We start from the raw sequence: 25597 nt of genomic DNA, 5'->3' as shown, positions 1-25597 counted from the left end.
TTTCTCCACAAGTTCTGCGACTGTTTTATCTCTGCCCTGCAACTCCATGTTAAGTTGGTTCAAATGATGGAAAACGTCACTCAAAAAGCAAACAGCGGCATTAAACTCATCATTTTCCATCAGAGACAGAAACTTGCCAGCTTTTTTCAATTTTGAAGACTGGAGAAACACCAGAATCTCCTCTTTTAGTTCACAAAAACGTTTCAAAGTGTTTCCTTTGCTAAGCCATCTAATGTCATTGTGAATGAGCAAATCTTTATATTCAGCAGACATGTCAGTCAACAGCTTGCGGAAAAGTCGGTGCTGTAAACTGGAGATGCAACGGATGAAGTTTATAATTGCCATAACAGAGTCCATGGTCTCTTTTAACTCACCACTCAGCTTGGCACACAGGAGGCTTTGGTGGATGAGGCAATGCAGAGATCTCACCTGCGGAGCCGCAGCTGCCATCCTGCCGGCGAGCCCCTGATCCCTGCCCGCCATCGAGGGCGCACCATCCGTCACCAACATGTTGACGCGTGCCAAATCCAAGTTGTTCTCCTCAAAGAATGAAGCAATTTTGGTGAAGATAATCTCACCGGTAGTGTGCCCCTCCATGGGAATTAGTCCAAGCAGATCCTCACGAAAACATTCCCCATCAAAAAATCGCACATAGAGGCACAGCTGTGCAACATCACTGTTATCAGTCGACTCATCCACGGCCAAAGACATCACCTCGGCCTTCCTCAGCTTGTCCAAAAGCGTCTCGAAAACGTCCGATGCAAGGGACTCGACTCCTCATATTTGACGTGTCAGAAATTGGAATTTGCTTGATCAAATCGATAATGTTTTTCGGTTTTCTCGTCCTTCATCTACTACACTCTCCCGGATGCCAGCATACATTCCTTGACTGTCTCTGAGTCTGTAAACGGCTTTTTCTTTTTGCCCAATATCCATGCCACTCGTAACGATGCCACAGTTGCTCTCTCTTGATCTGTACAGGCCCGAAACAAAATGCGACGTCTTTGCTCATAACAAGATGTAAGCCCCATTATCTTCTGCCTCCGAGCAGCAGAGCCCGGAGGGAAAGTAGCATCAAAGTTAGCATGCGTTGTCTTGAAATGCCTTCTCAAATTATACTCTTTGCACACGGCGAGGCACTCGTTGCAGATTAAGCACATAGGATTCGCATCAACGGCAATAAACGCGTATTTCTCTGTCCATTCACTGTTGAACTGCCTGTTCTCTGAGTCAACTTTTCTTTTTTTTAAGGTAGAGAGAGACATTTTTCTTGTTAGCCAAACTTGGCTTGAAAGAAAGTCAGCGCGCGGCACTAGAGCTATGCACTAGAGCGCGAATGGGCGACTTTGATTGGTTTGTGTGGTCCCCCAAAATATACAGTATGTCCGGCCGAAACAGGTAGATATTCAGGGGTGCATACCGCTACCGCCTCCTACCGTACGAAAGAATGTACAATTAACCATAGTTATGCGATGTATGAGACTACCCATATGTAATAACTACACTTCACTCCACGGGCCGGTACAAAATCCCTCAGGGGCCGGACCCGGGCCTGGGGCCGCCAATTGAATAGCCCGGCTCTAGAGGTTTGTGTGTTTTTTTCAAAAATCAAGGCTACAATAAATGTGTAGATTGTTAAAGGCAGTCTGGTCGTGCAAAATATTCATACAGTGCAATGCGTATCAATGTGTATGTCTTCTGTAGCACTTTATCTAATATTCAGGCTCTTTTTTAAGATAAAGCAAGGGATGAGACTATGTTTCCATTTAGTATATATATATATATATATATCACTGAATGCAGACTTAAGCTACCACAAGGCAACAATTGGTATGTCATTTTCCCTGAACAAATCCACATGCTGGAATTTGGTCTATTTTACACTCCAGGCATAAGAATATTTACTTTGCAACATGTATTTACGGTAAAAAGTCTAACTTCAAAAACACTGTATAAAGAATCAAGGGGTATAGGGAGTATGGCTATAATAATTGAAGTTGTTTTATAAAACACACATGAAAGCTTTCATAAAATTCTCTTACATCTACACAAGACATATGAGTTTCTTTTAAACATAAGCTGTTCTTCAGAAATGTTTGTTCAAAACTTTGTACCCGTATAATAGTGAAATGTAATTGGATGGTTGAATAGTTTGATGCCTTGCGTTATTTTATGTATTTGGAAATACTGAAATATGATTGAAATATGATAGGAAGAGGATTGAAATAAAAAGTGGTTAACAAGTTAATGAGTAAAAAAAAATATATATATATATATATTTTGTATGCGTAATGAGATTTTGTTTTAACATATTGTAACACTGGTGCATTAACAAAGTCATGCATATCATTGGTAGACTCAGTGAAATGCTTTTTTGATCCACTTTTTTTAGTCACAATGTGAGCTAGTAGAAGTTGTTCTTGCTGCTTGATTCTGCTTACAGCTGTCAATTCTTCCTTATTCCAGCTTGTATTTTACTCCAGTGTGTGTGCTGCCTGGCAGATGTTATGTGGAACTTAAACGTCACACCAGGCTAGAAAAAGCCGTTGACTTGTATTTTAACAAGTCCAACGGTCAAGGCTACATTAAGTTGACAGATTGCTGAAGGCAGTTTGGTGTGACATTGTCCGCATACAAATATCAATATGAATGCATGAGTCCTTGTTAGTATCATTAATCTTATTTATAAGATAATTTTTAACCTACTCTACCACCTTGAAGGTCTGGGCAGGAAGTATAATGTTAAAAAATATGCATTCATACTGTGAAAACTGAATTCATTTCAGGAATAAAGGCCAAGACAATAATCTTATAGGACCATTATAATGCCATAATGACCTAAGCACACATTAACTCTCATGAGTCCATGAATAATACACACACACACACACACACACACACACACACACACACACACACACACACACACACACACACACACACACACACACACACACACACACACACACACACACACACACACAACTTTTATGCTTATCTCTCCATGCCTTTCATCCTCTTTTCTCCATCTCTCTATTTTCTGTTTTTTTCCCAACGGCTTGTGGCAAAAGGCACATCTTCTGTTGCCTTTTATTGAATAGGTTGTTTGTAAATACAGCAGGTTCATCTCCATTCTACGAGGGGGCCTGAAAGACGAGCTCTTGGCAGCACAGTGCCCAAGGCTTTGTGTGTTTGTCAGGCTGCCTCATTAATGGTGGCAGTTGGTTTTTAATGTTTCCCAATGGATCTAATTCCTACCATGGCCTCTCTGCTCTGTGCTTGCTTATTTAAGAGTGATTAATTACTAATTAATTTGACTTACTGTAACATGATCTGATGACACTGTATGTGTGTGTGTGTGTGTGTGTGTGTGTGCGTGTGTATTCAACATTACACTGAAGCAACTTATTAGCTATTTTTCAGATATAGACCAATTTGTTTCACTCCAACTGTGAACCCCCTACTCTTTAAATCTAAGGCTGGAACAAACCAAAGACCATTGATGATTTAACAAAGATACACAAAGAATTGAAAAAGGCTGCTGCTTCTCCTGCTACAACTACAAAGGATGGATTAAATAATAACAACAATGTGCAATTTCTGCAAGCCTATCAGCCAAGCTGGTAATGATTTACTTTTTGAGTTTTTATTGTCAGTTAGGTTTTGCTCTCACCCTCATTTTTGAGCCCACATTTTGCGATAGCGTTAGTGATCTTATAGCTGTTCATGCTATTAAGTCCAACCCCAAAACTGTTATTAACTCAAAAATACAAATAGTAGTATTATATAGTCGTATTAGTTTAGACAGTGTCTTAAAATTATAAAAAAATTAAAGGTCCCATGACATGGTGCAGAATTACAGCCACTAGAGCCAGTCCCACAATGAGCTTTCCTTAGGCTGTGCCATTTCTGTGTCTGTAGCTATTGAGGAGGAGAGAGGGGGGGCAAGGTGGAAGGTGGGGGCGTGGCCTTGACCAACTGCCACTTTGCTCGTTTGAAAGCCATGATGTCTCTCTCTAATGGGTGGGCCAAATTCTCTGGGTGGGCAAAGCAGAGAAAGGGGAGGTAACCTTGCTCCTTATGACCTCATAAGGAGCAAGATTCCAGATTGGCCCATCGGAGCTTTCATTTTCTCAAAGGCAGAGCAGGATACCCAGGGCTCGGTTTACACCTATCACCATTTCTAGCCACTGGGGCATAGGCAGGCTGAGGGAACTCCTATTACTGTAATGTTAAAAAACCTCATAAAATGAAATTTTCATGCCATGGGACCTTTAATGGAGAAAGCATACAACAACAGAGTAAGACCCAGGGGTAAAATCAGACAGACAGAAGTGGGTTTGCTGCTTTAGTTACTTGAACAAAATTAAGCAGGGAATCAATTTCATGAGGGATGTTGCTAACAAACAAATACATCTTGTCCATTTGGGCCATGATTGGGCCTGTGCGCAACTTCCATTTTTAACTGATTGGTTGTAAAAACACTGGTCCTGAGAATAGATCAGTGTGCCGTGCACTGTGAAATAAATCACTGTGTTTACTGATTACAGCGGGACAGAGAGAAAGAATAAAGAGAAGCGAGAACTAATAGTTTTCCTTCTGAAAATGTATATCTGCAGTGTCATGCATAACACACTGTGTGAAGATTCAGATATGCATGCACTTTGATGATGATAATGATGGTGGCATGATGAGGTGTGTGTTTGCATGTTTTCATGCTTTGGTCTGTTTTGTGTGTTAAAATGTCACGCAACACAGGTCTGATAGTGTGGTTTTTGATCAGCACCTTTGTATGGATTGGTTGAGTGGTGGAAGGACAACACTCGGAGTATGGAGTAATCGTCACACAAGTAGTTCCGGCTGGTTTTGGTTGGGGAAAAAATACAATACAAAAATAAAAAAAAAAATAAAAAAAAGTAAAATTAACTTTTCAAAAGAACAAAAGGAAATCCATAGGTCGGGCTAAGTTTGGCTAGGTGCATGGCTATTACAGTAGGCTTAGCTTCCAGAAGGTCTGCACCTGAACTGAATCAACTTCAACTTCAACAATGAATGAACTACCCTTGAAGGGCTTCTGCCCCTTGCTTTTAAACAGGATGCTACTCCTACAGACAAACCAAAGTGCATAAATCAATTAAGATAATGAAATAGCATTTCTTTGTAAAAACAAAACAATTTCTAAATCATTATTCTAATTACCCTAGCAGAAATATTAACAATATAGATTAAGGGTACTTAGTCAAGTCAAATCGTTTATTGTCACATGAACAAGTTAAAAAGATATTCCGTGAAACAATGGAAACCCCCCTCTGTGCTCTACTGAACATGGTAACAGGCTGACTTCACTATAAAGCCCATTGGAAGCTTTCACTTTGTGTTTGATGTAGAACTGAATATTAAACTGTCAAAATCAGAGGGGAAAGGCATAGCATGGAGGGAAATTTCCAAACAGTGGCAACACTATTGGGATAGTGGGAAAAAAGGGAGACACTTGCATGCAATACAAAATAAAAACTGTAGACTTTTTATAATAGGAAAACACCCAACTGGGCACTGCAGTCTGTGTGAGGAAAAGTAGATGGTGGAGCATGTCCTGATTTCATGCAGGAAATACAATCAAGAAAGAGGAGTCATGTTAGCAGGGTTACATAAGTTGGGACCTGTGGAAATCAGGTTCAAAGATGTCCTTGAAAGTGGGGTTTCCGTAAATGGAAGGAAACATATATTTAAATTTTTTTTAAAGCATCGGATTACTTAGAAAAATGCCAACTGCCGTAAAACACAACAGAAGAATAAGAAGAAAACTTTGTGTTTGGCAGTTTGGGCCAATTGCCAGCAGGTAATGTGCAACAAACATTTTTTTCACTTGGAGTTACATATAACCCATAGTTGAATTTGAATGGAATATATTAATAAATTAATTGAATTTATTTGTAATTCAGAATGTGAATGATATGTATGCATACTGAAATGAACAGAAATGACTTCTGTTAGCAGGTTAGCATGCTATACCCACATATGTTTACCATGCTAACATAACTCAGCCACAGAGGCCCTGGGCTACATAGCTTAGCAAAACAACTAGAGATCTATTGTGCCAGTAGGATGGAATAAATAGAACTGCAGAAACTAGAATGTATGTGGCCAGTGTGCAACCTACTCCTATACAGTAGGGCACGGGTTAGCACCGTGACAGCCTTTCCTACCTAACAGACTGGGCCTTTCCGAATTTCCCAAATTTGTTCCTCCTCGACTTTTCTCTCCTCGAATGTCTTCCTCGACTCCTCGGCTTGAATCTCCTGTGGGCAGGACTAAAACGCAAGGGGAAGAATCGAGGAGAGGAATCGGGGATGTAGAAACTGGGAATTGGGAAAGGGCTCCTGTAACAGCCCAGACTGTGTTCCTCACTGCTCCACTTCATTCACAACCTTACACAGAAATGAAGAAAAGTGCAAGGTAAGTTTGAGAGGTAAACACATCTGAACATTCATATCAATAAGCAATTGCATTTAAATATATTAGTCTGGGTTACCTATTAAACCCAGACTACTTAATGAAATTAATTAATTAGCTTGCTTTTACCTTTTTAAAGGTATAACTGTTTAGCTTCCTGAAATATTAAGAGAGAACTCACTTTTTTATGACTGATGTAGTGCAGCCGGCTTCAAAGTGATTGGACTTAAGAGACTTGAAAATTAGCATATGATAATAAGAACAGCCTCCAATATGCACCCCTTTTTGAAATCTCAAAACCACCCACAGTAGCAACTGCTTGCTGTCACTGACCTAAACATGCAGAATTTTGAAAAGTCAGCGGGCACAGGAGACAGATGGTCCAAACTGAGGGCTGTGAAACCGCCAAGGGGCTGAATGCCTTGGCACTGATACCACTATGTGCTAAACGAGTAGGAAAATTAGAAAACTGAAAAGTCTGTTTTTTTCTTTCCTCCTCTCCCTGTGCCAGCATCTTTTATTTGCTGGGATATTGGAGCTCACATGCATCTCTTCATTCAAAAAAGTCACCTTTTAAAGCTATCTCTCTGTCCTTTTATGTAGTTTGGAAAAATTCTGGTTTATTACAAGTAAAAGTAATGATATTCTACTGACCAAGTTAATTGCTGAGATCTAGGATCATGGTGACAGAAAGGTCAAGGGACATTGTGGGTTTTAGATAGCTTTACTATATAATGAAGGATTATCAGCATTTCAGGTGCACCCACTTTCGTTTTTACCTCCAAATAAAGCGTGTTGTTTAGATAATCCGACTAAACTCTTGGCTTGGCTTGTTAGACTAAACCTGTCTAACTGATCATTTGATCTGAATTTGTCATAGCCAGTCCCAGATCTCAGTTTATTATAATTTCTTTTTGAGTACACTGTTATCATAACAAAAGTATGGCCAAACTATTAGCATAAGACTTAAGTTACAATTAACTGGAACTTTCCCTTAAAGCTATAGGGATCTTTATATTCTTACTGTGAGCAAATGTGCTGGTGTAAACTACTGCTGCCTAAGGGCTATATAGTATGTTTGCTTTCTCTTAGCCCAATCTCATATGCTCTTTATTCGCTCTCTTCTGCTCCAGGCGCTGTCTGCACACACAACATCTTGACGGTGACTGCAGCAGGCAGCATCCATGTGTCTTTGCTTCACCTCAACACTAAATTGCGAGCAAGAGAACAGGGATAATACTGGACTTGTGTTTGGCTCTACAAGCCTAAAATAATTTTCTTTGATTGGAGCTAAACTGTTGCCGCCATATTCAGCTGGTATATCTCCTTTGCACATCCAAACATGTTTTAATGTTTCCTTTGTTGATTTTTCTGTCCCTGTCTTACCTGTTCCATTTTTTTTTTTTACTCATTTACTTGTTCAAATGAAACAACATCCAAAGGCTTCCAAAGGGATTTTGACTAAATCTTTTCAACTTTCTATCTAAATAGCCCTGGCACATTCACTTTATGCTGTACACCAGAAAGCCACTGGAAAGGCCAGACTGTGAAAGCTACTCAAACTGGGTGGAAAACAAGAACAAAAAAGCAGTTAAGAAACACTAGCAACACTTAAACTGCTGTAATTGTAGAGCGAGGTCAAATAGGAGGCTCTTGGCACAGACCAAAACCTGCCTGGAAGAAGAAACACCATGAGAAAAGAGGAAGCTGGCAGAGGAGACATCAATTACCAGGGCGAAATGGCCTGCTGCGCCAAGAGAGAGAGGAAGCAGTGTCGAAAAAAATTGGGAATACGATGATGAGTATTCAACTCATTATCAGTGGCCCCTGTGTACTCCCATTACCACAGCCACTTTACACAGGCCAGCTGAGAAGCCAACATGTCATTTTTTACTAAGAAATAGCAACACTCAGGCACATCTTGTCAGGATGCAAAACTAAAAGGACAAAAACACTTGAAAGCCACATCACATGGGACATTTGAAGGGAAGAATCACAGACACACTGACTGAGATGAAATGGGAAGTAGCGGCTGGAAAACCAGGGTGCACCACACTGTAAGTCATCTAATATGGATTTGCAGTTAGAGTTTTTCAATCTTGGGGTTCAGATGTCATGAACAGTCCCTACAGCCTGATCAAGTGGACTTTATGTGAAAAGGCTTTGGCATCATTATTACTTCTTTCAAAGGACTTTCTTTGGCTTATTTTGGATTTATAGTACTAGTTTGGACTTTTAACTTACTGCTGATTATTGTATCTTGTATTTCTACTTAAAATGAGTAAATAAATTGTACTTAATTTGGTGACAATTTGCTCTCTGATGGATGCTCTGTAGCAATCAAAACAAATTATCCAGTATATCTCTTGGGATAGATAAGATAAACCAGATAAACCTAATTGTTCGTTGCATGCAGCATATTTTAATTGAATATGTCACTGTCCATATGGAGCTGTCTCCATGCTCTTGAAAAGAGAAAACTATTGTATGCCACACAAAAATTCACATGACTAAAGCATTTCATGATTTAAAGATGTGTAAGTCCTGCACCAAGCTACAGTACAAAGGCAAGGCAGCATTTGGAAGTGAAACAAAAAAACAGCCTAGACTTTAGCTGAAAATAAATAACAACAGTAGGTGGTTTCAAAAAAGCTTTCTGAGCAGTTGTATAAAATATTCCATAAATCTTTTGTTTGCTGATGAAATCTAAAAACATCACATCTCTCGCCCTCTGTTTGTCACCTGCTGTGACTCACCCACTCCCATTCCTTTGTTAAGATGATTGAAGTCCAGTGCACACATTCCAACTCAATCCACAAACTGAGCGCTAAGCCCTAAAATGCGGCAAAAATACATTATTGTCACTTGCTTTCCAGTCTTAATATGTAAAATGAAGCTAGTGAGCTCTTTTCCATATCCTCTTCTGCCTTCTCCTCCTTTTTTGTCCTACCTCTTCATATTCTCATTTTACCTTAACATCCCTTCCTCCACCTCTCTCTCCTTTCTTCCTCACTTTATCTCCTAATCCACACTCTCCTATTCTATTTCCAGCCTCTCCCTCCATACACACACATACAGAGTCAGACCCTGACACACACTCTTTGCACTCTTTGCAGGGAAGAGGAAGTGACTAAGAAGGATGAGGCTCCCAGTCCCTGCAGGCCCTCTCTGGTCACCTCTCTCACTTGTCAGTGTGAAAAAGAAGATCACTCCACAGAAAGAGACCCCCAACTGCAACATCCCAGGGCTTAAAGTGACAGGCCCGGCCCTGTGAGGAGACTTTAGACATTCATTTAGGAACATGAGTTTCTGGTTGTGGCGAAGATTTAATGTCTTACTTTTCTACTTTTATGAGCCGGATGATCTTGCAAGCAGCCTGCTCACTTCAAAGTGATTTTGATGGATGTTTTAAGAAATATTTCATCAGTGGGGGTGCTTTCAATATCTTTTAAGTTGCTGCTACAGCAGTTCAGCCACAAATCCGCTATCAGTGGTGGTGTTTTTACGTGTTGCTTGATTTCTACATGTTTTGGAAAACATTTGAAAACCCAGTTTCGGATCCGCATGTTCTAGGCTCTGTGTTTTTGTACTTGAGTGAGTTATTTTTTTGATTGTGTGTGAAAGACAAACTGCAAACCCTGAACGCTTTCTCATCAAATAAAGTCGCTTAATTCTCCAGCTATCTAACTAATCACTGTAGACTATATGTTAGTGTAGGTCTGATGTTTTCCTCTTCCAGCAGCTGCTCACACCGCCGTTTCCCATTGGCTTGGCTACAGCCGTGGAAGGTGTGGTCTGGATGAACGATGCTGCATCCTTTGTTACACCGTGCAGTTTATTATTTTATAGTAAACTGCAAAGAAGCCGTAGCCGCTTGCGATTGAAATATGTTATGAACTTACTTTGAATGTATCATAAAAGTGTACCTGTTCTTTAAAACTACCTGTTAAGGATGTTTCCATTTATTTTTTTCCATTTCCACCTGTAGCAGGCATTGACGATTTTTCCAGTCAACTCAAACGAATTCAAGACAACTGCGATAGTGTCAAACTCGGAAACTTGGATTGAACTCGAGCAGTTTAAGGATCGAGACTTGGCTTGATGAGAGGAAAACCCGCGAGACGCGAGTGCTTCCTCTGACAATTATCATGGGCACCATGTGCCCCTCGCCGTGCGCGTAATTGCTGCTGTGGAGGAACCACACATTATGAGACGCCATGGCATGGTGTGATCGAAGGGTTCAGACTTTGCTGGCCGTTGTGGGGGCCTTCGTCGCCTTCAGCCTCATGACCATCGCCATCGGCACCGACTACTGGCTTTACTCCCGGGCGTACATCTGCAACGCCACTAATGCCTCCGCGGACGACTCCCAGATGCAAACCAAGAAAGTCAAAGGCGACCTGACGCACTCCGGGCTGTGGAGGATCTGCTGTATCGAAGGTAAAATAAAGTCGAATAAGTTAGTGAGCGTTATTCTACAAACTTTTATGTTACTTTTGCGTTTTTGTCCAGTGATGGGGAGGCGACAATGTAGGTGACGACGAACCAAAACTGGAAATGCACCCCCTGCCGAGGGGTGCATCATCATTATCAGTCATTTCTCTTGTTAACTGCGTCGAATAGCATTTAAAAAGTTACGTTGGCATGATATTAAATAGGAAATATTGGAGGAAACTGCAGCTTGTTGCGCGCAAAGGCGGTGTTGTGTATGCGCTTGCGTCAGTCTCCCTCATAAATGACTGAGTTTGTCACTGAAATGTGTTTTTTTATGTTTTACATTTTATTACAAGCCAGAAATGGAGCTGGCCCAGTAGGCTACTAATTTAAGGTTTTGTTTTAATTTTTTTATTAATTCGATATGGTTGCTTGGCAACTACTTCCATGAAATTGCTTAGGCTGATGAAGTTATTTTGAGCTACATAAGTAAAGTATTACCAAGAAACGGACTTGCTTCATGAAGTCCCGTCAGCATTGTCTCAGCTGTAGTGCTGCGTATTCATGACCCTAAAAACACGCCTGAGGAGTTTTGGGGCTGGCCGAGCAGCTAGTTGTTGTTTGGACATCTTTTCACACAATTGTGCGCATCATTTGAGAGGAGCCAGATCAATGAAATCGATGAATGAAAGCGCTGTCCACTGCTGCTTGTGCTGAAATCTCCACCCTCAATGATTTTGTTCCTTTTAACTACCAACCCAGCTGAATAGAATAGGCAGAATTAATAACTCTACATTTGGGAGACAACCTCAGATGCAGGGGGCCAATCATGGAACACTCTAAGCTAGAAATAGTCAGTTGCTGACTTGTAAAGTATTCTCTTTGTAAACACCCACGACCGAAGGCAGAATTTAGTTGATTGGCTTTTCCTCACTAGTCTATAGGTGGTACTGGCATGTTTATGACTGCTCGTTCATGTTTTGCAGCCAAACAGCAGTTCAACTAATTTGTTGTGTACTGCATTTTGGCCCAGTGACATCACAACATTGAGAATAAGCATATCACAGAGTGTAGTATAGGTTACCAAAATTAAAATCATCATATTTTTTATTACATATTACATATATTCACCAGAGAAAACACTTGCTAGAGATGTCTGAAAATGTGTAGAGCTGCAAAGATTAATTGATTTATCAATTATTTGTCAACTATGACATTAATGGCCAACTATTTTGAATATTTGTTTATGAAAAATTCTTTGATTAGAGCTTTTAAATGTGAATATGTTTTATGTTTCTTCACTCCTCTGTGACAGTAAGCTGAATATTTCAGAGTTGTGGACAAAACAAGACATTTGAGGACGTCATCTTGGGCTTTGAAAAAAAAACACTGATCGATATTTTTGACCATTTTCTGAAAATTGAAAGACCAATCAACGTATCGATTAATTGAGAAAATAATCAACAGATTATTCAACAATGAAAATAATCATTAGTTGCAGCCCTAGAAATTTGTTTAATCCTCAAACCATGTGGCATTTAGATGAAATTATTACATGTTTCCATATGACCTGAAGGCAGCATCTCTCAGACCTGTATTAGTGATCTGACAATGCAGCCATTATAGAAGTCACACTCCTTGCACTTTTGCTCTGCACTGTTACTACTCTTACTGGAGTTATACATTTATATATAGGTAAATGCATTACTATTTATGGATTTTCTGTAATGTTAATGAAAAGACATGTTCCCTCTCTCTCTCTCTCTCTCTCTCTCTCTCTCTCTCTCTCACTCACTTTGAACCCTTGAAAATATCATAAGCAGAAGTGAGATTTGAAGAAGTGTTTGCTTTTTTAAACTCTCTGTTGTATTTTCCACCATCTTCTCTTTATATTGTTGGATGTGTGAGACCTGGAACTAAAAGTAACCCTTCTTCTCTCTCTTTCTCTTTCTCTCTCTCTCTCTCTCTCTCTCTCTCTCTCTCTCTCTCTCTCTCCACACACACACACACACACACAAACACACAAACACACACACACACACACACACACACACACACACACACACACACACACACACACACACACACACACACACACACACACACACACACACACATCAGCACTATTGCCACACTGGCTTCTGGTGCCACACCTGTATTACTGTAACAACTGATGCTAGCTTAGGACTATTTATCTAAAATCTAAGTGTGAAGATATTTTGTTAAAGCCCCAATTGTCAACCATAGAATATCGCCGCATTATCGATATCGAAGTATTTGGTCAAGAATATCGTGATATCTGATTTTCTCCATATCGCCCAGCTCTATGCTAGCTGAGCCCAGAAGACTTTTCAAGACTTTGGCTAAATCACAATGTTAATGACATTCAACCTAAGACTCATACTTTAAGGATCATAGTGACTTCCAAACATATAGGCAAGTAGGATATAGGGGTGTTGAAATTAATCATTGCATCGATGCATCACGATGTGGACGTGGACGATTCTGCATCGATGCAGTGACAGACAATAATCGATTATTGCCTACTGATGTTGCTTGTTGATTTTCAGTTTGCTGCATTTTTTGTTTTTGCCTTTTGTCTGTTGTCTTTTGTGTTCAGACTCCGCTACATTGAGGAAGTGTCTTTTTAAGAGCAGATGCAATAAAAATGGGAGTTCATATATATCTGACTGCTTGAATTTGTTGATGAAAACCATGTGTAGCATTATATAATACATTTGAGGAGGTGGCGCATCGTGATGCATCGGGATATCAAATCATATCGAATCGTTGACAGGATAATCGTAATCAAATTGAATCATAAGGCCAGGGGAAATTCACACACCTATTAGGATACACCCCCTAACATTTAGTTCCTCTTTGGCTAAATGCATTCTTCAAATGTCACAAATTAAAAGTAATTCTTTGAGTTCCTGCCTACCATGTGTACATTTTCCCTTAGTAGTTGATTTGTTTGTTTTTTGAGAGAAAATACTGAATAAGGGTCATAGCTTTACAGTATTTGTCCAATCATTTTACTGTCCACTTGAGAGATAATCTTTTCCAGGAACAAAGAACAAGATGGAGTGTAACCAGTTATATTAGCTCAAATGAGCAGAATTGCGCTTGTCTCCAAACAGATGTCTGCATGAGTGTTCTCTCCTGTAGAACAAGGAGGAGGTTCACTGAAGGTGACAAATGAGCTTTTAAAAGAAACAAAGTGAAGTCTTTTTCTGCACCCGTTCATGCTGAAATAGAACAAGAACTCTCACTTAAGCCAGTCACCCATGATCACTGAACATGCTGGAGTAGCACCAAAATATATGACGTGTTTCAAACAGACTTTTGGTCCAACTTCAAATGGACAAATCCTGCTGATTTGCTGTGAGCCATCATCTCACTAAGTTTTGTGATTATTTGAGATTGTCAGTGTCATAAAGGCTGCTTTCTGGTTTCATGGTCTTTGTTATTGTGTGTGTTTCTGTGGACCCCCCGGTGTGTGTGTGTGTGTGTGTGTGTGTGTGTGTGTGTGTGTGTGTGTGTGTGTGTGTGTGTGTGTGTGGTGTGTGTGTGTGTGTGTCTGTCTGGTGAATGCATTAGAAAGATGTCAAAGGCGTCCTCTGAGAAGTGGAGGATGTGATTCCGTGTTGCCGGGGGGAGGTTGCCATGGTGAAGCTATGCTGAGTAATAAAAGATGGGCTCTGGTCTCTCAGACAGATTGGCTCTGGGAGAGATACCTCCCCTACTGAGCTCACTCTTTCTTTCTCACCGTCATTCCTCTGATTATTAACTCACTGGCCTTCTGTGTATTATTTATTAAAACAGTTATTTTACTTTGACATCTTCACTTGTTTGATTGTACAAAAAACATATTGTTTTTAAAATGTTATCTTTTACCCTACACCTGTCAATGCTTTTTCCTTGACCTTTTGGATGGCACAATCAGGAGATAACATGTTATAGATATGAAATGCATGCAAGATACACTCACACAGTATATGCAGTAGACAGTACATATAATATACAGTGTACATTACATGTATAATCAGTATAATGATTATTTTACACAGTGATTGTGCTTCTGTATCGATCCAAAGAATGTGCTTGGCACAAAAAAGATCAAGAGGAAGCTGAGAGGGGTTTGAAGAGAAAAACATGGGAGAGAGAGAAGTGGGTTATTGAGACATGATAGCTGTAAGAGTGTTGTAAAAAAGAGACTGATGATGAGAGTTTAAAGAGACTGAGAAAGTGAGGTTGAGAGTGTGGAGTTGGTAAAGATAGGATCTGTGAGTCTGTGCTATTAAGGATGTTTCATCACGTTATCTCTGCTTTTCTGTAACTCTCTTTTCCAGCAGTCTCAGAGCCTGAAAATGTAGCAAAATGAACAACAACCAAATAAACAATATTAAAGCCGCTACGAGCTACTTTCGGGTTGTGTTGATTCTAAGGGCCCCTTAGGACAAAAACTGTAGTGTTTTTACCGCACCTGCTGTCGTAAAGATCTTTTAAACCTGTCACGAGCCAAGCATAAGCAAGAGTCTGTTCTAGCAACCAATGTAATAATAACTAAAATTGCAAGCAGTTATGAACGGGGTCCAAGCCCCCCGGCGCAAGTCGCCCCCGACAGACTGCGGAGGCAATGCAAGTCTTTTATATAGCGCCTTTCATGAAACCTAAGGACGTTTTACACAAGTACAGGGGGACAAAAAGAAAATAGTAGCACAAACACAAACACAGACTGAAAATAAATAAAAACGGGGCACTAAATGGAAGGGGGACATCATTTCATGTAGGCTACTGACGTACAACTGTGTCTCACAGTTATTTTATGAATGAAATAGACATATTACATACCTGTGGGCCAATTTATGGTTGGTTTGAATCATTTACAATCCCATAATTGTCTCCATCTTTTGAAAGCTGACCGAGATTGACTCGTGCATTCGCACGGCGTATGTCACTCTCCCATTTAGCTTTTAGTTGTTCTTTGTTTATTTCCCCTTCTTTTCTGTGATGGCCCTGCTCCAGTATCAGCCATAACTACAACAGATAACTTCTAAAATAGAATACAATTACAATTAGGCCTATATAAAGAAATGTCCTGCTACCTTTTACCTGGATACGCAAACACAGGTTTTTCTTCTGTTATCAGAATGACGAAGAGCTCATACTAAGTGTATTTATTAAGTGTATGAGAGAATCCAAACTGTGTTAAGTTGTTTTTTTCCATTGCATCCGTTACAGGTGTCTAGCATAGCTCCAGAGCAACTAACACAGCAAAGGCAGAAATGACAGGATGTGGCAGCAAAATCAGACATCAGACTTTTAATTCAAGGTCTAACCTTTCAATATTCATAATGCTCCAATGTTTTATTCTCTTATAAGTGGAGGGAAGATTTTCTTGGTGAAAGACTGGGTCTTTGAATAGAAGGAGCCTGAGGGCTTGAGAACTTCAGAACCTCAGATCCACAGAAACCTATCCTCAAATGCTTTCTGACATGGTTAGAGGTGAAAACTACTAGACAGTTCAATGCTAACATTCTTTACCAAACATCAACTCCAGTTTTCTTTAACTTATTTGTCTCATGAGCATAAAAGCTGCATGTCAATTCAGTGGATGGTCAACATGTAGTTCCTTTTATACGTACCTTCTATCTTTACTGGAGACTCGCATGTCCTGCTCCATTACAGAGACACAGTATTTTCCTTTAACTGGTGTCATTTCGTCCCTGCACAGGCTGCCATCAGTTACATTCTCGCTCCCTTTTGGCTTTTGCAGGAATAAACAAAGGAAGCTGTTTTCGGATCAATCATTTTCCAGAGGATAACGACTATGATACAGACAGCTCAGAGTACATCTTACGTAAGTCATTGCAACCTCTTCATTTTCTTTTCTTTCTTCAAGTGGTGGTGGAGTTATCACAAGGGTACTTAATGTGTCATGATATCTCTATCCCTCCACCATAAAAGCCTGATGTCATGACAGTAATAGAAGTTGTAGACATGATAAGTCTGTTGTGTGCTTATGAGTTATAGGTCTAAAATATGACTTTACCCACGTAAGAGCACATCTCACATTTGACCAAGGTAGTTTGATGAAGACGTCACCCTGAGCTTCACTCTGCAAAACACGAATGGCTTCTAGTTTGATGCCCTTTGCCCCACAGCAACTGTTCCCATCTTTCCTGTTGTCTGAATTGAATTACAATACCCTCATGGACTCAATTGGTTAGTGTCATGGAAAGGCAGGAGTATCTGCTAATCAGGCCTTAGTATCTGTGGAAGCATTCATCTATTGAACCTGACACAGTTCTTGCTCTTCTTCCACTCCCTTTATTTCTACACTTATGGCAGAGTTACTTCATGTGTCAGCAAGGAGTGCCATAAATTGTTAATTTTTTGAAAAGCTTAAGCTAGTCAGAAATGCCATCAATTGGCATGTGAGTAGTACCATGAACATATAGTAGAATACACAATGACACAATTTCCATCCACAGAGTTTAAGGGTGCAGCGAACCATATTAACTAAGTTCTATATTTTATAATCTTTGTGGAAGAGTACTTCTCCTACACAAATAATTATTATGTTGAGGGACAGTGCATTTTAATTATAGATGCCCTGCGGTGTTTTCTTGTAAAAACAACAAAAGTTCTGTTTACATTGAGTACATTGTGTGTATCCCTGAGGTCTAACAATATATTTGCAAAGCCAATTTTTTAAGTATTTTGGATCCTGCATTGTTTACATCCATGGTGATGTGCTAGCAGTCTTCCTCCTTTCTGTTGGGCAGCATGGTGGCCCAATGGCTAGCACTGTGACCTCACAGCAAGAAGGTTCTAGGTTCAAATCTGGGTTGTTCCAGGCCTTTCTTTCTTGTGTGGAATTTGTATGTTCTCCCCATGTTTGCGTGGGTTTCCCCCACCATCAAAAAACATGTACTAGGTTCTCCAGTCAGTGCCCTTGATCAAGGCACTCGCTCAGATCTGGAGTTGGTCCCCAGGTGCTGTAAATGGCTGCCCACTGCTCCCTTGAGGGATGGGTTAAATGCAGAGAATGAATTTTGCTACATGTATGTGTATGTGACAATAAAGTACCTTTACCTTCCTTGTCTTTGATGACGCATTGCTGCATATTTTGGTATGGTAGTGCCACCTGTTTATCAGTGGAATAGTGAGAAATCATTTGCAGAATATGTACCACCTCAAGGTAAACAAAGCAGGGACCACTCATATAAAATCAGCTCCATACTACTAGAAGTTGAAAACTCAGCAGGGAATCCTTAATACGATATACGTATTTAAAGCTCCTCTAATCAATATTTTTTTATTAACAATGGATGTTTAAAGACAGGGTGTTTCTCATGGTGACAACCCCACAAATAATTTGGCCCCTCAGCTCTCTGGAGCATTTTAGCATCTTTAAGCTTATTGTTTTGGTTTTAAAGCATATAACGCTCACACCAACCTCTTTTCCAGCATCTGATACAGCAAAAAAACTCTGATAAAACCAATGTAAACTACCTGCCCAGCACTAAGCAGTAGGCCAGAAAAATAAGGGAATAGTTTGTGAACATAATGGAGCATTTAGCACTGAGAGATGCAGATATTTACCTCAGAGTTGGTGAAGACCAAAGCAGAGCTAATAGAAGAGTGAGTGTTGGATTTTCTATGTGGCCAGAAACACAACTCCAAATGAATGCTAATATTGTCAGTATTTGATGGATGTGTCAAATATCCATATTGAAGATCCACCATTGGACTATATCAACTTTATAAGGTGATAATATTAATCAATATTGTTTTTAACGTTTTTTGTTTTTAAAAATGTTTCTGCTACTACAAATAATTCTACTTATAACATTACTTTACAATTGTCATTATAGATGAATCACATGCTGTTTAGCCTTTGTTTAATATACGTATTTAAAGTGATGTGTTTCTTAATTTGTACTGACAAGAACCCTCCACTGTCTCGAATGAACAGGTATAGTGCGCGCATCAAGTCTATTCCCCATTCTCAGCACCGTTCTGCTGATGTTGGGTGGCCTGTGTGTGGGGGTTGGACGCATCTACAACAACAAGAACAACATTCTGCTCAGTGCTGGCATCCTGTTTGTGGCTGCAGGTAGGATGAGACTGACAGCACACTACAGATATTACAAACAACAAATAGATTTTGTGATGTGCCACAGAGGGAAAGAATAAGAAGACATAAGCAGACAGAAGGAGAAGACAGACACAACACAAGAATGTCTCCCTTTGGTGTCTGTGTTAAGTTTTGTCTCTTTCTCTTAAAGTTACCCTAACGTTTCCTATATTTAATCAGAAAAATATTTTTTTTATACCCTATGATATATATATATAATTTTTTTTTTTACATAACACAACAAATACCTGATAACTTGCACACTTGTAGCACATCTTCCCTTTCCTTTCAATTCATTGTTTCTCTCTAATTGGCAGTGACAAATCATTCTTTGTGAATATGCAAAAATAATGTCAGTCATCTGCATTTTCTTGATAATACCTTATTGTTTTATTAAGAGGAATCTATCACTCAATAAAAAATTTACCTAACTTGTAAAGATAATTTTCTCAGGTCTTGAATGTGATGAAGATATAGAGGAAGGGAAGTGTAGAGTGTGTGAGCCCAAACAGAATCAGCCTCTGCAACACAGTGCTATAGTGTTATCATCCACTTATGTGCTTAAACTTTTACATCCATGCATGCTTTCTCTCCATCTCTCCTTCTCTTACCTTTCCTCACTTCAGGCCTGAGCAACATCATCGGAATCATCGTCTACATCTCCAGTAACGCCGGGGATCCCAGTGACAAGAAAGACGAGGACAAGAAGAACCACTACAACTACGGCTGGTCCTTTTACTTTGGCGCTCTCTCCTTCATCGTGGCTGAATCAGTGGGTGTTCTCGCAGTCAACATATATATCGAGAAAAACAAAGAGACACGCTTCCTAGCCCGAAGTGACTTCATCAAAACCACCTCCTCCTCTTCGCCTTACTCTCGCATCCCAAGTTACCGCTACAGACGAAGGCGCTCACGCTCCAGTTCGAGATCAAGTGACCCATCCCGCGAGCCCTCCCCAGTGGGTAGGAAGATCGGTGGAGGAAGCGGTGGAGGAGGGTTGGGTATGGGCTTGCCAATGGGGGATATATCCCTGTACTCCCTTAGTAGGGACCCTCTGAAGGGCGGAAGTGTGACTGCAGGGCCTTACAGTCCAGAGAGGGACTCTGGGTTTTTACAAGTCCACAACTGCTTCCAGAAAGATATGAAAGATGGAGTGAACAGGAGGACCACGCCGGTATGAGGTCAGAAGTGTATTACTATGTAAAACAATAAGCTTAATGGAACACAATAGATATTGTACAGTTGATTAGAAAGGACAATTCTTCCTCAGGGTTGTTCAGACAGCAGCGGTGTTGAAAGGTCAGAGCTCAAAATAGTTTTTCCTTTGTGTCCCTCTGTGACAGAAAAGTGCCAATCTGTGTTTCATTTGGAGGAAGAGGAAAGGTGATATCAAAACAACTTTTCATCATATGACTCAGTATCTCTAAGGGGAATGCAGACATTTTGTAGCAACATCTGAAGAGTTTAATTGGAAATTGTGATACCCACTATTTGTGAGTGACGTCTTACAGAAAGGCTGAAATATGTCGTACATGTTCTGGTATTCTTTAAAGGATAATTGCCTGATAAAAGAATTAAGCTTTTACAGACTTGATGCTCAATATAATAAAGATTCTGAATATTGAACTTCAGGTAATGCTTTTCTGCTAAAATAGATGTGTAGTGTTTTGGAAATGTTTCTTTTAAAAGGAGACAAATATCTATTTGTCTCCAAAATGATATGCTAAAATGAAGTGATTCATGTGATTAAGCATTATTGTATTGTATTTGTTTGTAACTTTAACACAACTGGTGCTAACTTAATCTGTACACCTTTGATAGTCTTAAGCCTTCTCAACTGCCATTCAAATACTTCTACTGTATCCCAGTAACCTCTTTTTTAAGCTTGTGTGTGAGTCAGGTGATAAATATGTGCGTTACGGTATGTGAAATGTATTATGGCTCTGAAACACTCCCACACTATGACACGTGTATTTCTGTAGATATATATTAACAAAGGCACACAGCAATGTCAATACATTCCAGTGTGATGTATTAGTGTAAACATTATTTGTACAGACTGTGTACTTGCTCTCCATTTGCTCAGGGACGATGTATGGAACAAATTTATCTTATTTGTGTCTATTATTTCAGTATTTCTGTACTCTTCTGTGCTGCCCCATATTTTGACAACAAGAAACAGGACAGATGACACCTATTTTACAACCAACAAGCACATTGCGTTATATGGTTTGATTTAGTTCTGTAATGTTTCTGTGAATCTGCCTAAAGTTGAGTGTTCTGTGTTAACAAATTGAGCAAGTGTTTGATTCGATTATTTAGTTTTATCTTTCCAATTGGGTAATATTAAAATAAAATGTTTATAGTGTTATGTGACATGAAGTGTAGAGAGGTCACCCAGGAGTGACATGGTGGATGTGCATGTGGACCGTGGAAGAGTTTGTGAGTTGTTGTATAAGCTCTGTGAAGGACTTTTTCTGTATTACTTGGGTTCTAGAATTGCAAGTCTCAAATCATGAAAATGTGTCGTTCCGGTGTTATGTTAACATTTCCCCCAAGAGCAATTGTACTTGCGGCAAGGAAAAACTTCCTTTAAACAGGCAGAAACCACAAACAGAACATGGCTCTAGGTGGGCGGCTATCTGCCTCGGCTGGTTGGGGGAGAGGGAGGGAGATGCATTGCAACTCCAATAATACCTAACTATAATAAATATAGAACTATGACTCAATAATCATAGCAGTGGGTATAATGGAATGACATGATGAACAGTGGCATTATAGTAACACTAAAGATTGTAGAACTATGACTAACAATAATAACAGTAGCAATGGGTGTTAAGCAGGACCACGGCAGCAGCCGCAGCCATGATCCAGGAGCCACCACAATCCAAGGAAAACTGCAAGAAAGCCCAAGGACTCTGGGGAATAAGCTAAGTTAGTAACATGCATTAATGCCACATGAATGCACACAGATGGAGAGAGAGCGAGAGAGAGAGAGAGAGAGAGAGAGAGAGAGAGAGAGAGAGAGAGAGGAGGAGAGAGGAGCTCAGTGGGTCATAGGAAGTCCCCTGACAGTCTAAACCTAGAGCAGCATTACTAAGAGCTGGTCAAAGGCAAAACTAAGCCAACCCTAACTATAAGCGTTATCAAAAAGGAGCCAATAATTATGTATATAGAAGGAATGAATCATTATGGAAGTTATTGATGTTTATTTGCTCCTTAGCTTCTTTCAGCTGGTCAAAGGTCATTAACAACTCACCACTGAATAGGTGCCCTGGCTGACCCTCTCCTTCCATGCTGGGATGACAAAATAAACCAAACTCTAACCCTCAGTCAGGACTACTTTACTCTTTACTTATTCAGTCAAATACTGTGATTTTTATCGCATTACAATTAAAGAACAGATATCCTAAATAGTGACTGGGGAGACTCAACTTAGTAATTACAGTTAACTTCACTTTTAGACTTGCTTTTGGTTTATTGCAAAATATGAACTGAGATTTGCTCCACTGCATTTGTTTTTCTCTATAAGGGAAGCATTTTAGCTAATGACGCGGGGCTGATGGGCCTGCTATGCTCTGCTATGAAACTGCGTGGCAAACAGTCGGGCAACCACAGGGTGTTAAAGGAAATCGGCATCAGCCAACTTAATGCTCGACTGAGCTAACAGGCTCCCAAATGCTCATCCAGACTTCAGAAAGCTTGTCTCCTTGTCTCCAAACAAGAACTGGAGCAAAGTGAGCATTGTTTGTGTGTGAAGGGTTAGTAAAAGTTCAAATGATTCATTCTTGGTACAGTGCACACTTGATTGGGTTCCATGTCAGCTTCATGGTTAGTTTCCCAGTTGAATATTTTTTAGCAGCAGTTAGAATTGGTTTAATGTTGGTTAGTGAATCAGTGTTACGGCAGTAACTGTGTATTTTAACAAACAGTGCTATGAGAGGCCGTGCAGTCTCTGCAAAGCCTCTGCTCTCCCAGCTACAGTTGTCATTCAAGTCACTGATGTGGGGGGAAGGGGAAGCCTTGAATTAGAGTTGACTTATTTTTATTCTGTGTGTGTGTAATGTATCTTTGTTATGCCAAACTGGTCTGCTGACCGTGTTCCCCATTCCAGTCCAGAATTAGAGTTATTCTTCTTCACCGCTCTCCTCTGTCTATCGCCCAGGCTGTTAAGCCTTGTAAATGTGAATGCCATGGACCCCCACTGGTATTTTCATCCACAAGAAAACCGTATCCCCACTCTTTGCTGTCATGCATCAGTGAAAATGATCCTCTGGTCATTGAGATGAAAATGGCAGTGTCCCCTCTCCATGCAGGGGTTAACATCGGTACCTCACTGTGCAGGACGGATAAAATAACGCTTTGGGGTCTCAGCTTAGGTTCTGCCTTTGCAACTTGATTTGCTGGCGTGACAAATGGTTCGGCAGCAGTTCACACTTCAGCTATCTTTATACTAAACCTGATGCACCCAATGCCATAACAAAGCATTTACAGCCAGCAATGGTTTTCTTAAAAAGCAGTTTATCAGCTATAACTAGTAATTAAATGCTACTAAAAGATATTTTTGGATGTTGTTATAGATCATACATCTTCTTTTGTAACACTTGAAAGAGATGACAAAGGCTCATTGTTGAACAATATAATTACAAATATAATGATGATACAGATTATGTTTAGTATAATGTCTGACAATAATGTCATTAATTTTCACCAGTGGTGAGAGCAACACCATAATCTACACCATGTTGATGCTTGAAGAGCAATGTCATTTATTACCAGCCGCATCAGCGATGCTTGTATTGTTTTCAGTTTGTGACACTGTGTGCGTGCGTGTGTGTGTGTGTGTCAAAATTTGCTCTTTCAGACACCTACTGAAACGAGACTCCCACAGAGTTGGTTTTGAATACTAATATACACACACACACACACACACACACACACACACACACACACACACACACACACACACACACACACACACACTTTATGTGTCCGTGTAGTGGTGTCAGGCTGGTGTGATCACAGTACATGTTAGTTTAACTTTTCCTCCTGAGAGATTCCGTCTCCACAGACACTCTCTCACCTCCCAAGTTCGTTTAGAAAATTTAAAGTGGCTAAGATTCCTCCCAGCAGGGGGCTTGATTCCTCCCTCCCTGTTGATATATCAGTGCCATGCTGTCGATCCAGTAACCACAGGCATCCATTAGCATGACATCTGTCACTGGGCTAAGACTGGATTAAGCCAGCAGCAGTTGGAGCTTAACCCTTTTCATCTGCTATGACACATGAAAAACAACAGACTTCCATGGTGTTTTGTAATATATCCAATTATTTTTGCAATATTTGCACAGATGCAGCTTATCTGATAGCAAGCAAACATCACTCACTGTAAACCTGTGAACAAACCCTTTAAACACTACAGGAGAAGGGAATGAAAACGTTTCTTTATCCTTATTACGTTGCATAACACATAACCAACAAAAATAAACTGTGGATGATATTAAGGCAACCAGATGAATAACATAAAATAATTTAAAATAATACATTTGTAAATACAGAAGAGAATTTGGGCCCTCTGACACCATTTCTTTTAGTTCAAGTGAAATGTGTTTGTCTTTATAGTTTAAGTCATAATTGGGAGATTGGTGCAGAGAGATTTATGTTGCATTCTTTTTAAAGTCATTTTATTCATAATAGTGTTTTTTTTTATAAACTTCTTGCACAAAACCCTCAACATTCTATGGTCTGCTTGGAACATTTGCATTGTTTGTTTCAGTTGAAGACTTATGTTTAATGATATAATAACATATAGGGCCAATCAATAATATATTATATATTGTACTACCGAGCCTGTAAATACAGTCTCTTTTATTATTTCCACGAGAGGTTTATAATGTATAACTGTGCCGATAAATTACTCTGAAATAAAAAAAAAGAGTGACTGATTGAACATCTCTTTGATTTTCTTTTAAAAGGAACACGCCGACTTATTGGGAATTTAGCTTATTCACCGTAACCCCCAGAGTTAGACAAGTCCATACATACCCTCCTCATCTCCGTGCGTGCTGTAACGCTGTCTGATGGCTCCAGCATTAGCTTAGCCTAGCACAGATCCTGCAGGTGACTGGTTCCAGTAATCCTACTGCTCCCAATTGTGACAAAAGTGACAAAATAACGCCAACGTTTTCCTGTTTACATGTTGTGATTTGTAGAGTCACAGCGTGTACAAAAAACAACGTAACATGAGACACAGCCCTCTTCTAACCGTAAACAAACCGGGAACTATATTCTCAGACAGGCTTGCTGCGAGCATATCACTCCGCCCAAGTACTATATTCTTCCGCCTGAGAATATAGTTCCCGGTTTGTTTACGGTTAGAAGATGACTGTGTCTCATGTTATGTTGTTTTTTGTACACGCTAGTGACTCTAACAACATGTAAATGCGAACATGCTGGTATTATTTTGTCACTGATACTAATTGGAGCAGTAGGATTACTGGAACCATTCACCTGCCTGTTCTGTGATGGGCTGATGCTGCTGGAGCCGTCAGACAGCGTTACAGC

The 25597-nt window shown here is 40.0% G+C and overlaps 1 protein-coding gene across 1 annotated transcript; it reads left to right on the top strand.

Moving 5' to 3' along the window:
* Positions 1 to 10361: 10361 nt before the first annotated feature.
* Positions 10362 to 24978, top strand: LOC120565189 (voltage-dependent calcium channel gamma-4 subunit-like). The gene is made up of 5 exons (XM_039810731.1): positions 10362 to 10893; positions 16667 to 16750; positions 18872 to 19012; positions 19660 to 20214; positions 20377 to 24978. The coding sequence occupies exons 1-4, from the start codon at positions 10671 to 10673 to the stop codon at positions 20211 to 20213; spliced, it is 1002 nt and encodes a 333-aa protein (XP_039666665.1). The 5' UTR covers positions 10362 to 10670; the 3' UTR covers position 20214; positions 20377 to 24978.
* Positions 24979 to 25597: the final 619 nt, after the last annotated feature.

This window comes from Perca fluviatilis, chromosome 1, assembly GCF_010015445.1.
Source record: "Perca fluviatilis chromosome 1, GENO_Pfluv_1.0, whole genome shotgun sequence".
Lineage (NCBI taxonomy): Eukaryota > Metazoa > Chordata > Actinopteri > Perciformes > Percidae > Perca > Perca fluviatilis.
The sequence above is the reverse complement of the archived record's forward strand: the minus strand, read 5'-3'. Positions and strand labels throughout refer to the sequence as shown.